Raw genomic sequence first — 13,295 nt, 5'->3', positions numbered from 1 at the left:
GCACAGAGTGCTCGACAAGTGCAGAACCAGCAACATGACTCTGATCCTAGTGGCTCCACAGTGGGCAAGGCAGACATGGTTCTCACAAATTCAAGAAATGGCACAAGGCGATCCATACAGGTTCGAGAGGAGAAAGGACCTGCTCTCAATGCAAAACGGAGAGGTCCTGCATCCGGAGCCAGAGACCCTCAACCTGGCGGCATGGCTCCTGAAGACCTAGAGTTCGCACACCTAAGATTGCCTCAAAGCACTATGCGAGTGCTACGGGAGGCAAGGAAGCCAACTACACGAAAATGCTACAGCGCAAAATGGAAGAGATTCACTGTGTGGTGCAGGAAAAAAGGCCTGCAAAACAGAATGACAAGGGACTCAACAGTGCTGAGGTACCTCACACACCTTCTAAAGAGTAACCTCTGCTCGAGCTTCCTAAGGGTACACCTAGCGGCGATCGTTGCCTACACCAGAGGTGAAAAGGGTGGAAGTTTCTTCACCTCGCAGGTGGTGAAGAGATTCATGGAGGGAGCCAAAAGAATGGCCCCGCCGAAAAGGTTGCCGCCACCGGCATGGAATCTAAACGTGGTTCTGACGGAGCTCATGAAGGCGCCGTTTGAACCCATTCACAAGGCCACACTGCAAATGTTGACGATGAAGACGGCCTTTCTAGTGGCCATAACCTCACTACGCAGGGTGAGCGAGCTTCAAGCGCTAACGCTACAGGAACCCTACATTCAAATTCACAAGGACAGGGTAGTCCTGAGGACGGACCCGCACTTCATGCCCAAGGTGGTGTCGGCGTTCCACATGAATCAGAGTATTCAGATACCAAGTTTCTTCCAAAACCCGACTACAAAACGCAGAAAAGGCCCTGCACACCCTCGATGCCAGAAGAGCGGTGATGCACTACATTGAGAGAACCAAGGAACTCAGGAAGTCGAAGCAGCTGTTTGTGTCCTTTGCTACTAGCTTCATGGGTAGGCCAGTGACTAAGGGCACCATCGCGAGGTGGATTGCCCTCACTATTCAATTCTGCCACGAACAGGCTGGACAGGAGCTAGCGGAGGGGCCCCAGGCTCACTCCACAAGGAAGAAAGGGGCCACTGTTGCCTTCCTGGCGAACACGCCCATCCAGGACATTTGTCTCGCAGCAACTTGGGCATCTGTGCACACGTTCACAAAACACTACTGCGTGGACATTCAGATGAATAAGGAAGCACAGGTTGGACAGAAGGTGCTTCAACACATTTTCAACGACCAACGCTCATCTTCCACCCAGCCGCCACAAAATTAGGAAAACCGCTACGAAGTCTATGCACAGCATAGTGAATCCAGAAAGATTCACGCTGCAAAACGAATAGTTTCTTACCTGTCGGTGTAGTTTTGCAGCTTGAAGATCTTTCTGGATTCACTAGCGAACCCACCCACCTCCGCCAGAAAGATGAGGCTGGAGGAAGAGGGGGTGAAATGGAAAAGATCAAAGAAATGAAAACGTACAGAAAAATGGACAAAAAGGATTAATCGATCGCCTAGGGTTAAAAAAAAAAAAAAAAAAAAAAAAAAGGAAAAAAGAACCCGAAGATGGCGCCCCAAAGGTGGGACTTCCGCAGGAAGCACGACGACGTCACGGAAGGTGCACCAAATGGTGGTCGTCGCCGCCCACCTGGGCTACAAAAAAAAAACAAAAAACAAAGAAAAGACTACGAATCCGGACCCAACCACAAGATCGCGGAATAATGCACAGCATAGTGAATCCAGAAAGATCTTCAAGCTGCAAAACTACACCGACAGGTAAGAAACTATTCGTTTTTCAGTCAAAGCATGACCAGCGGACGTTCAGCAAGCGGAAGCAATCGGTATTTGGTCCATGCTCCAGCCAAAAGAAGAGGAGTTGAAGCCAGCACATGCTACCAATTAGGAGGCAGCAAATAAGAGTGACAATGAAGCCAACAAATGTTAAGCAATGGCTGGGCTGCAAGACCCTTTTTCTATACTATGTGCATGCAGCAAATACGCTGCTGCACACGAAACCTAAAAACAGATTCTGACAGATTTAAATGTTATGTCCCTTTTTTTTCTACAATGTGTTTATAATGATATGACCACCTCTACCTAACACTTGGAAAGTGCAAGCTGTCACTTTTACCAGACTGTTAAGTTTTATGTTTTTCTACTTTACAAAGTTGTGATTTATTATTTTATTTTTATTTTCAGCTTACATGCTTCTGCTTGAGAATGATTCCAATCCAGAAGTGCGACGTGCTGTGTTGTCCTGTATAGCTCCTTGTGCTAAGACGTTATCAAAAATCGTAGGCCGCACAATGGATATAAAAGAAGTGGTCAGAAAACTGGCCTTTCAGGTGAATCTGAAATACTAAAAGTTTAGTTTTCATTGTACTGATAAACTGTGTGCATTTTGCCAATTATCAATATCCCGCTATTATGCACTATTAAGTGTTGAATTGTCAGAATTCCAATTGGCAGTTGTGTGTGTTGGAACTGCTTATAGTTGGTGGTGAAGCCTTAATTATTGCCAACAAGCATAGTTTGAATATGTTGATATCTTGGATATAGTTTGGTTTTGAACACTTGACCTAAGACCTATTCTAATAATGAAGAGGAAGTAATGTTTATGAAGCGAGTCAACTTGTTAACTCAGGACATTTTTATTTAATCTCTAATGTACACAAAATTCTGGATATATATTGCATAGTTTTTTGTTTAATGAATAGGTGCCTCCATTGTTTTTTAAAATCTTTTTTTGTGTTTTGTACATAGTTTTAAAATGAATCCGGAAATAACTTGAGTCTAGCAAAAAGTTGAGATTAATAGATAATAATTTAAAGGGGGGGGGGGGGGGGGGGCTTGTTGTAAGGAGAATCCAGCGATCCAGGGCTGCCTACAATTCCCTTTCAATCGCCTCCCAGACAAGAACCAGCAGGACCACGCTGTGAAAGAAACCTGCGCCTGACAGAACATATAGTACAGCTGCCCTGGGGGGCTCTGCTGGTCCTGAGAAGCCGCAAGGGAGTCATGTGTGTGACATTCAAGTCATTAGGCTGGACCAGTCTAAGGTGTGCAGAGATAGCAAGCTGGAGGGGGCCGTTCTGGACTCCATCCACTTTGCATCCTCCAACTCCTCTACCTAGGCCTCCCACATTCTACGCAACCTCGGGCTTTAGTAATCAATGAACGATAAATTGTGGAAATTAGCCCCTCTGTTTAGTCGCCCCATCAACATTTTGGCTGCGAGAGGATTAAACTCTGGAATCTGCATATCTGAGTGAATATTCGCCGACAGACCATGCTGCAGCTGCAGATATTTATGGAACTAAGAACTTGATAGTTGGTACTGTTCCTGCAGCTCCTGAAAGTCTGTAAGTGGGCAACTGATGAGACGTCCCCGAGATGAGTGATACCTATCCTGTCCCACTGCACAAAGCCCTCCGTACCTGCAGTATGATGAAGCCAAATTCCGTGCCATAAGGGCATTTTCCGGTGAGCCGGCGATCTCAGCCCACAAACCAAAGCGCCACCCTCCAGCACAGCAATACCTCCCAGGTGCTATTAGGGAGGGATGTCCAGCCCATGGAACCAGTCATTAACCGCAACCTGCTGCGAGGTTGAACAATAGCCATGCAGGTCTGCTATATCCATCCCTCCCTCGTAGGGAAAACAACTTTATTTAACAAAATTTACAAAAGCCACCCGAGGGCGATCACAAGTCAACAGAAAGATACGATAAGACAAAGTAGTATTTTGGAACAAGTTCCTGGCGATTGTATGGGGGAGATGTATAGAAAACACGGAAGGACCATCATTTTGAACAAAGTTACTCTCCCCAAGAAGCGGTAGACGAGCTCACCTCCGTAGATCCTCCCTCATCCCTGAAACCAAAGGATTTAGATTAAGGCTCCAAGCCAAGTCCAGGAGATGTGATATGTTAATACCCAAGCATTTAAAGGGAAGGCGGCACATGGGGATTGTTGATCGCCACTCACAGACCTCATTGCTATATACGGGGACCATATGGGGACCAACAGAGACTTGGACTCCTTCACTTTGAGGCCAGAGACCTCCCCTGCAGGATCTCCAAATAATGCGGGCCTGACGTCTGCGGGACATTGGGAACACCGGGGTACCATCTGCATATAGTGTGATACAATCCTCTGGGCTGCTGACCCAGGACGACCCCTGAATATGAGCATCACACCTAATAAGGCTTTCCAGTGGCTCAATCAGTAGGGTGGATAACAAGGGGGTTAAAGGACAACCCTGTTGTGTGCCCCTACGGATAGGAAATGGGGGAGACAAAATGCCATTAACACTGACTTGAGCAGTAGGGTGGACGTAAAGCAAACCGATCAGAGCATGAAAGCGGGCCCCAACCCAGCCCTCTTCAGCACTGCATTTAAGGACCAGTACTTCTTAACCCCTTCGCTGCTAGGCCTTTTCCCCTCCTGTGCTAAGCCTTTTTTGGGTTATTTGGGGTAGTGCGCGCTTAGGCCCCTGTAACTTTTTGACCACTTTAGGTATCCACGCCAAATTTGCGTCCTTTTCTTCCAACATCATGGGGATACTAAAGGTACCCAGGGTTTGTGGATTCTCCTAGAGGGTTCCCAGAAATTAGTCAAAATACAACAAAATTTTGTTTTTTTTGTGAAAAATGGGAAAAACTGGCTGCAAATGAAAGCTTCTGGGTTTTTCTCTGCAAATGGTATAAAAAAAAAGGGTTTGTGGGGCTGAAATCACCATTTCTCCAGCTTTTAGGGAATGACAGAATTTTGTCAGAAAACCAACATTTTTCACAGTTTTGACATTTTTCTGGGACATACCCTATTTTTGCTATTTTTTGTGCTTTCAACCTCCTTCCAGTTAATGGTAGAAATGGGTCCAAAAACAATAATGGATCCTGGAAAGCTATACATTTTTGAAAAGTAGACAACATTCTGAATTCAGCAAGGGGTCATTTGTGTAGATCCATCAAGGTTTCTTTATAGAAACTACCAGTTAAATATAGGAAAAATAAAAAATTAGTTGAAAAAAGCAGCCTTTTGAGTCCACTTTTTCACCTGTAACTTCTTCTAATTATGACATCTCTTAGAAAGCAATGTACCGTTATATCCACTGGACCTTCCTGGTTGTGGGGATATATAGGACTTGTAGGTTCACCAAGAGCCCAAGGAACCCAGAGTAAAAAACTGAGCAGCATTTTGTAATGGTTTTTTTTTTAGTTCTGGGTATAAAGCAATTATAGTGTGAAAATGTATACATGGAAAAATTGGTATGAAAGACACCTATGTATTTCTGAAATGGGAACAAATTACAGAGTTTAGAAACAGTGTATATTTGCACTTTTTCGAAATTGGGAATACTCATACTTGCATGACAATTACTGGTCATTTTTCAAAATGACTTTTTTTTTACACTGTCTTTCATTTGGAAGGGAGAAATGCATCAAAAATCAATAGGTAATAACAGTTTCTTTACAAATCTGAACTACCCTAAGTCTCCCGATAACAACGGTACCTCACTTGTGTGGGTAGGCATAGTGCCCACGACAGGAAGTGGCTCAAAACCTAAGGTGAACACACCACATTTTCACACTGAAAATGTACACATTTTTTGCGAAGAGTCTAGCTATAGTTTTTGAACCCTAGCCCTGCCGGCACCTAGGGAAACCTAGCAAACCTATACATTTTTGAAAACTAGACACCCAGGGGAATCCAGGATGGGGTGACTTGACTGCCTCCCACCAGGTTCTGTTACCCAGAATCCCTTGCAAACCTAAAAAATTGCCAAAAAAAACACATTTTCCCCACATTTCTGTGGTGGAAAGTTCTAGAATCTGCGTGGATCCACAAATTTCCACCCATTCCGCGTTCCCCAAAGTCCTACGAGAAAAATGGTACCTCACTTGTGCGGGTCGGCCTAGTGCCCGCGACAGGAAACGGCGCAAAACGCAACGTGGTCACACCTCAATTTTGCAGTGAAAAATGACCCTTTTTTGGCAAAGTGACTAGCTGTAGTTTTTGAACCCTAGCCCTGCCGGCACTTAGGGAAACCTAGCAAACCTATACATTTTTGAAAACTAGACACCCAGGGGAATCCAGGATGGGGTGACTTGACTGCCTCCCACCATGGTCTGTTACCCAGAATCCCTTGCAAACGTAAAAAAATGACAAAAAAAACACATTTTCCCCACATTTCTGTGGTGGAAAGTTCTGGAATCTGCGTGGATCCACAAATTTCCACCCACCCCGCGTTCCCCAAAGTCCTACGAGAAAAATGGTACCTCACTTGTCGGGTCGGCCTAGTGCCCGAGACAGGAAACGGTGCAAAACGCAACGTGGTCAGACCTCAATTTTGCAGTGAAAAATGACCCTTTTTTGGCAAAGTGACTAGCTGTAGATTTTGAACCCTAGCCCTGCCGGCACTTAGGGAAACCTAGCAAACCTATACATTTTTGAAAACTAGACACCCAGGGGAATCCAGGATGGGGTGACTTGACTGCCTCCCACCATGGTCTGTTACCCAGAATCCCTTGCAAACGTAAACAAATGACAAAAAAAACACATTTTCCCCACATTTCTGGGATGGAAAGTTCCGGAATCTGCGTGGATCCACAAATTTCCACCCACCCCGCATTCCCCAAAGTCATACGAGAAAAATGGTACCTCACTTGTGCAGGTCGGCCTAGTGCCCGCGACAGGAAACTGCGCAAAACGCAACGTGGTCACACCTCCATTTTGCAGTGAAAAATGACCCTTTTTTGGCTAAGTGACTAGCTGTAGTTTTTGAACTCTAGCCCTGCCGGCACCTAGGGAAACCTACCAAACCCAGACATTTCTGAAAACTAGACACCCGGCGGCTTCCAGGGAGGTATGGCTTGCGTGGATCCCCCAACGTTTCCTTACCCAGAATCCCCGGCAAACCTCAATTTTTGCTGGAAAAAATCACTTTTTCACACATTTTGGGGTGGGAAAGTAGTGGCATCACCGGGCTCACACAAATTTACCACCACCCAGCGTTCCCCCAGGCCTCCCGGTAAAAATGGTGCCTCACTTGTGTGGGAGGCCCAAGTACCCGCGGCAGGCAAGGGCCCAAAACGTAGTGAGGCGACATCAAAATGGCCCATCGAAAAACCACCTGGTTTTGCAAGGGGGGTCACTTTGGTTTTTGGCCCGGTGCGCGGCGGCCATCTAGGGAAACCTACCAAACCCAGACATTTCTGAAAACTAGACACCCGGCGGCTTCCAGGGAGGTATGGCTTGCGTGGATCCCCCAACGTTTCCTTACCCAGAATCCCCTGCAAACCTCAATATTTGCTGAAAAAATCACTTTTTTCACACATTTTGGGGTGGGAAAGTTGTGGCATCACCGGGCTCACACAAATTTACCACCACCCAGCGTTCCCCCAGGTCTCCCGGTAAAAATGGTGCCTCACTTGTGTGGGAGGCCCAAGTACCAGCCAAGTTCCAGTCCACGGACACCACCAGCCAAGCACCAGTCCACACACACCACCAGTCCACGCACACCGCCAGCCAAGTACCAGTCCACGCACACCGCCAGCCAAGTACCATTCCACGCACACTGCCAGCCAAGCTCCAGTCCACGCACACCACCAGCCACGCACCAGTCCACGCACACCGCCAGTCCACGCACACCGCCAGCCGAGCACCATTCCACGCACACCACCAACCAAGTGCCAGTCCACACACACCAACAGCCAAGCGCAAGCCTACACACACCGCCATCACATTTAGGATTTTTTTAGACAAAAAATAAAAACACACACAAATTGCAAATAGATACTAATCTTCTAACAGAAAATCAGCAACTAAATACATTGCACTAACACCAACCTTGAAACAGAATCAAATTATCCAAAGAATACAGACCAGGTAGTTCACTATACCACTCAAGAATCCTCCCAAAAATTATTTCGTGTGTGGTACGCTCTAAAACAAGCAGGGAGACACAGTGCAGGATGAGAAGGACAGTCGGGGCAGTACATACGACTCTCCTTCCGCAAACCTTTTCGCCAACAGACTCCATCTCCTACTGGGAAAATCTTTTGCGGGTGTGGGAGGAATGTGATCTGGAAAGTGGATAGCCAACTTCTTGTACCAAATGTAAGCCTTACGAAGAGCAGTGTACGGTTCCAACCTCTGATCTACTCTGTCAACACCTCCCATGTGCCTATTATAGTCTAAAATGCACACAGGTTTGCGCGCTTCAGCGACCTGACCCCAAACAGTCACAGGTGCAGTGCTTTCATCATGGATGGTAGTCAGCATGTAGACATCTCTCCCGTCTGTAAACTTCACAGCAAGAAGCTCCTGGCAACGCAACGCACTGCACTGTCCCCGCACAAGCTTTTGACAAACCAGTTCTTTCGGGAAACCTTTACGGTTCGAGCGGATTGTGCCACAAGCAAGAGTGTCCACTTTGGCCAATTCCCTGAACAAACGCACACCAGTGTAGAAGTTATCTACATATAAATGGTGGCCTTTGTTAAAAAATCCTCTTCCAAGTTCCCAAACAATTTTCTCAGTCACTCCAAAAGTGGACGGACAACCAGGGAAGTTAAACCTAGATTCCTTACCGGTGTACACCCTGAAATTAGAGACATATCCAGTCCTACTGTCACACAGCATATACAGCTTTATTCCATAGCGTGCCCTCTTACTAGGAATGTATTGCCTAAAAACCAAGCGGCCCTTGAACAACACCAAAGACTCATCCACTGCAATTTCTTTCCCAGGGGCATAAATCTCAGAAAATCGATCAACAAAGTGATCAAGGACAGGCCTAATCTTAAAAAGACGGTCACAGTCAGGGTGATCTCGTGGTAACGCTAAACCATTATCAACAAAATGCATCATCCGAAGCAGAAGCAAATACCTGTCACGACCCATGACTGCCGGAAAAATAGACGTTGCCATCAAGGGACTGCTAGACCAATATGAAGACATTGATGGCTTCCTTAGCAAGCCAATCAAAAAAGTTAAACCCAAGAACTTCTTCATCTCTTCAACATTTGTGGGAGTCCACCGGGTAGCTCTAGAGTGTGGCTTAAGATTGGCACAGTTGTCCCTCAAAAACTGTTCGGCATACAAATTAGTCTGCTCAACAATCTCTGCAAAAAACACATCGTCCATAAACAACTGAAAAAAATTGACCGGCAAAAAGTTTTCAGTATTCACTCTAGACCCTGGAACACCAGTAAACTCTGGCAATGCCGGCTGCACCATGCCAGGGGCAACCCAGAGGTCATCACTTTCAAAGGGAAGCCTTGCAGCCCCAGCCTGCAGCCCAGAAGCCTCTTGCCGCACTACACCAACGGGAAGCCTTGCAGCAGCAGGCTGCAGCCCAGATGCCTCTTGCCGCACTACACCAACGGGAAGCCTTGCAGCCCCAGGCTGCAGCCCAGATGCCTCTTGCCGCACTATCGGCACATCAGTCTCCGCCTCTAACACAGGCACTTCATCCGCACTAAGAGTATCTTCATCATCCGATGACTCCATACGGAGAGACAACTCACTGCCAGAATCGTCCCCTGCCTCCTCTCCCTCAGATGCAGAGTCAGTCTCTGAACCAATATCAGAGGAAGACTCAAACAGCAAACCAACAACCTGCTGAGCAGTCATCCTGCGGCTAGCCATTATACTTACTAAGATAGAAAACTGCACAAACAAGTCAACAACAACCAACAATGTGCAAACCAAGTAAGTAAAGAAATGTGTACCTTTATCACTAAGATCAATGTACTCAAAAACTATACAATCCAATTACAAGAGACAGCTGCACTCACCAGAAACCAACTCTGCAGTGACACAGCAAAAACCAACGATATCAAACTAGAAAAGAAAAAAAAGAAATTACTCCCAAGACAACAAAATACACATCGAGCACCAATGCAAAAAGTTTTTGACACTCAAAAAACAAACATACTGCTATTATTACACCATTTGCAAAAAAAATTCGTGCAGAGAAATCAAACACATTTACATTGTACAAAAAAAAGTCTCTTACCAAACTACACAAACAGCAGAACCACCAAGCACAATGAAAAGAGCAAACGCCTTCACCTAGAACTAAAAAGTAAACAAAAAACCATTACAATTGCAATTCACAAAACATATAACAATAAACATTATAACACGCTAAGTCACTACCCAAATGGTCAATCGAGTTGTGTGCCAGGTGGGGCAGAAAACAGCAGGAAAATAAAGGCTACTCTGTCCCGGGGCGGGTGGGCCAAATACATATTATAAAAAATTGCACCCTGGAAGCAAGGGGTCAATTCGATTTTTATTTACACTAATTCCCTGGTGTCTAGTGGGCTTTTCTGCCCCCCCTGGGACCAGAAACGGCTACACAAAAGACCGATCTGCCCCCAGGAGGGGGCAGAAAAGTCTTGAAAAATATTTGACCCCCAGGAAGCAACCCTTACCCAAGGGGTCGCTTCCTACAATATCACAAAGATCCCTGGTGTCTAGTGGGCTTTTCTGCCCCCCCCTGGGAGCAGAAACGGCAAAAAAACTAAACCGATCTGCCCCTAGAGGGGGCAGAAAAGTCTTCCAAAAATATTGGGGGCCCAGGAAGCGACCCTTGCCCAAGGGGTCGCTTCCTAAAATATCTAACAGATCCCTGGTGTCTAGTGGGCTCTTCTGCCCCCCCCTGGAAGAAGAAACGGCAAAAAAATTGAACCGATCTGCCCCCAGAGGGGGCAGGAAAGTCTTCCAAAAATATTGGGGGCCCAGGAAGCGACCCTTGCCCAAGGGGTCGCTTCCTACAACATTGCAATGATCCCTGGTGTCTAGTGGGCTCTTCTGCCCCCCCGGGAGCGGAAACGGCACGAAAATTCAACCGATCTGCCCCCAGAGGGGGCAGAAAAGTCTTGCAGAGATAATGGGGCCATTGGAAGCGACCCTTGCCCAAGGGGTCGCTTCCTTTAGTGCTAAAACGCATCCCTGGTGCCTAGTGGTGGCATTCCTGCAGCACGATCGCGACGCTGTGCGCGATCGTGCTACAGGAATGCCCTGTATTGAGACATCAGGGGAGAGGAAATACTCTTTCCTCTCCCCCGATGCCTCAATACTTTCAAAATCACCGCCGCGGCCCCCGCGTCCCCACCGGAGAACTCTACTAACCTGATGCTGCTGCTGGGACGCCCGGAAGCAAATGGCTTCCAGGCGTCCCAGCACTTCCTGATGACGTCGGCGCGCGCTGACGTCACCAGGAAGCGTCGGGGGGCTCGGGGGTGGCAGTGGAAACTCTTCCGCTGCCATCCCCGTCTGTGGGGGCACGATCGATGCCCCAGGGGGGGAGCGCCAGCGCTTCCCCCAGGGGCTGTCCTCATGACGGAGCGGTTCCGTCATGAGCACAGCCCAACCGATGCTCATGACGGAACCGCTCCGTCATGAGCATCGAAGGGGTTAAAGAAGCCTTCTCAAAGTCCACTACAAGAAAAGCTGCAGACCCACGAAGACTGTGAGCCTGAGAGAGGGCTACCCGAACTCTACTAACACAGTGCCTCATACTTCAGTCTGGCATGAAGCCGCATTGGTCTGGATGGATCAAAAAAGGAAGGCACAGCGTATCCGATTAGCCAGCACTTTGACAAATATTTCATTTTAAATGGCGAATTGATGAGAGAAATAAGTCTCATAGGAGCATCTATCCTGAGGCTGGCCTGGTTTAGGGAGCACCACAATTGTTGCAGTGTCTAGTCCCCAAGGGAACGCCACTGTGCTGCAGACTCTCCAAACACTTCCAACAGGTGGGGCAGCAGGGCATTCTGGAACCTCTGATAGTGCTCCATCGGGAACCCATCCGGGCCCAGAGTCCTACCCGAGGAGATATCCGAGACTGTCTCTCCGATCTTCTCCCCCGTAAGTTCTTGATCCAGGTCTTTGGCGAGCCACTGGGGGATCGAGGGCAGCGTAATGTCCCTGAGCACTGGGAGCTCGATCCCATGAGAAGGCCAGGGTACCCCCGCATACAAGGCACAATAATCTGCAAAGGCTTGCTCCACAGCTAGAACCTCCAGGCAAAGTTGCCCACTGGTGTTCACAACCGATGGCATCACGAAAGGTGACCTCCCTGGTGGCCAGCCAATAAAGAAGTTTCCCAGACCTGGCCCCATGCTCGTAGACCCTTTGTATCGAAACCCTTCAACACTGTTAGGCTTCCTCCAGAGAGACCGGCTGTAGGCGAGAACGAGTCCATGCTAGTTGACTATTAAGGGCCAATAAATGTCGCCGCTGGACCTTCCTTTTCATGGATAGTATCTGGGCCTCCAGAAACGTTGTTCTCTCCAATTTATTTGGATGTTTGCCCTGCACATATCCTTTAATCAAACCACATAGGATGGGTTTACTGGCCTCCCACAGTGTACCCGCCAAGTCCACAAAGCCCTCATTCACCTCAGTGAGCACGGATTTCGGATTCAGTAAGGTTGGAACACTCTTGATCTGCAAGGTGTTACATGTGAATCTGCCACATGAGTCTCTGTGCCGCAACTGGGAGTCCTGTATGAAAGAAGAGGGGTGTAGGAAGTTGGCTCTTTATATACTATACTAAAGTAAGGCATAGTGTGCATAGAGTCCAGAGTCAAGGGAGTCCCCAGAGGTATAGCAGAGGCTAGATTAGGCAAGTACTAACAGCTCTTTGTGGTAGTGTGGGTGAGCAGTTATGCTTATCCAGTGGGTGTGTTAAGCATTTATTGAAATCACTCAATCGGGTACTGATGCACAGACTTGGAGACAGAGTAAGTAAGTATAAAAAAAAAAAGGTATTCTTCTGTTTTATTTTAGAACCAGGTCTTGGCACAGGTAAGTAAAATATACTTTCAAATACAAGTCTGTTCAAGGAAAGGCAGTTGTACTTGAAATTGCAGTTGATACCGGTTTGTCTCACTTTTGAATGCAATTTCTATTACATTATAAGTACTTTCAGATTACTTTTTAGTTACTTCAGGATTACTTTGATACTAGGGGTGGTATCCATAGATACCACACCTATCTAGGCTTTTTATATTTTGCAATTGAATCCTCTTTTTTTTCATGCAACACAGTTCAACACTTAGGCATTTTCTAGGCCCAAAATCTCTTTACATGGGTTCCTATGGGAAAAAAGTGTTAGCAGATTTGAAGGTAAGTACACCACTCACGAGGGAGAGTTTTTGGGGCTAGAGCCAAAGTTCTCCAAGGTCTAGGTTGGCACTCAAGTTGTATCACCAACAGCATGGGGGAAGACGGGTGCAGAGTGCAGGGGCTCCAAGTTAGCCAATG

At 47.0% G+C, this 13,295-nt stretch overlaps 1 protein-coding gene across 2 annotated transcripts in view; it reads left to right on the top strand.

The window, feature by feature from the left end:
- Positions 1 to 13,295, top strand: part of NCAPG (non-SMC condensin I complex subunit G) — a 460,352-nt gene that overhangs the window by 117,908 nt on the left and 329,149 nt on the right. For both annotated transcript variants that reach the window (XM_085642367.1, XM_085642366.1), the window contains exon 5: positions 2,209 to 2,354. In XM_085642367.1, the coding sequence (XP_085498493.1) occupies positions 2,209 to 2,354 (146 nt within the window). The remainder of the gene's footprint in view (positions 1 to 2,208; positions 2,355 to 13,295) is intronic.

The sequence above is a fragment of the Triturus cristatus genome, chromosome 2_2 (assembly GCF_964204655.1).
Source record: "Triturus cristatus chromosome 2_2, aTriCri1.1, whole genome shotgun sequence".
NCBI classification, from domain to species: Eukaryota; Metazoa; Chordata; class Amphibia; order Caudata; family Salamandridae; genus Triturus; species Triturus cristatus.
Note: the sequence above shows the minus strand (reverse complement) of the source record. Positions and strands in the feature narration are given on the sequence as shown.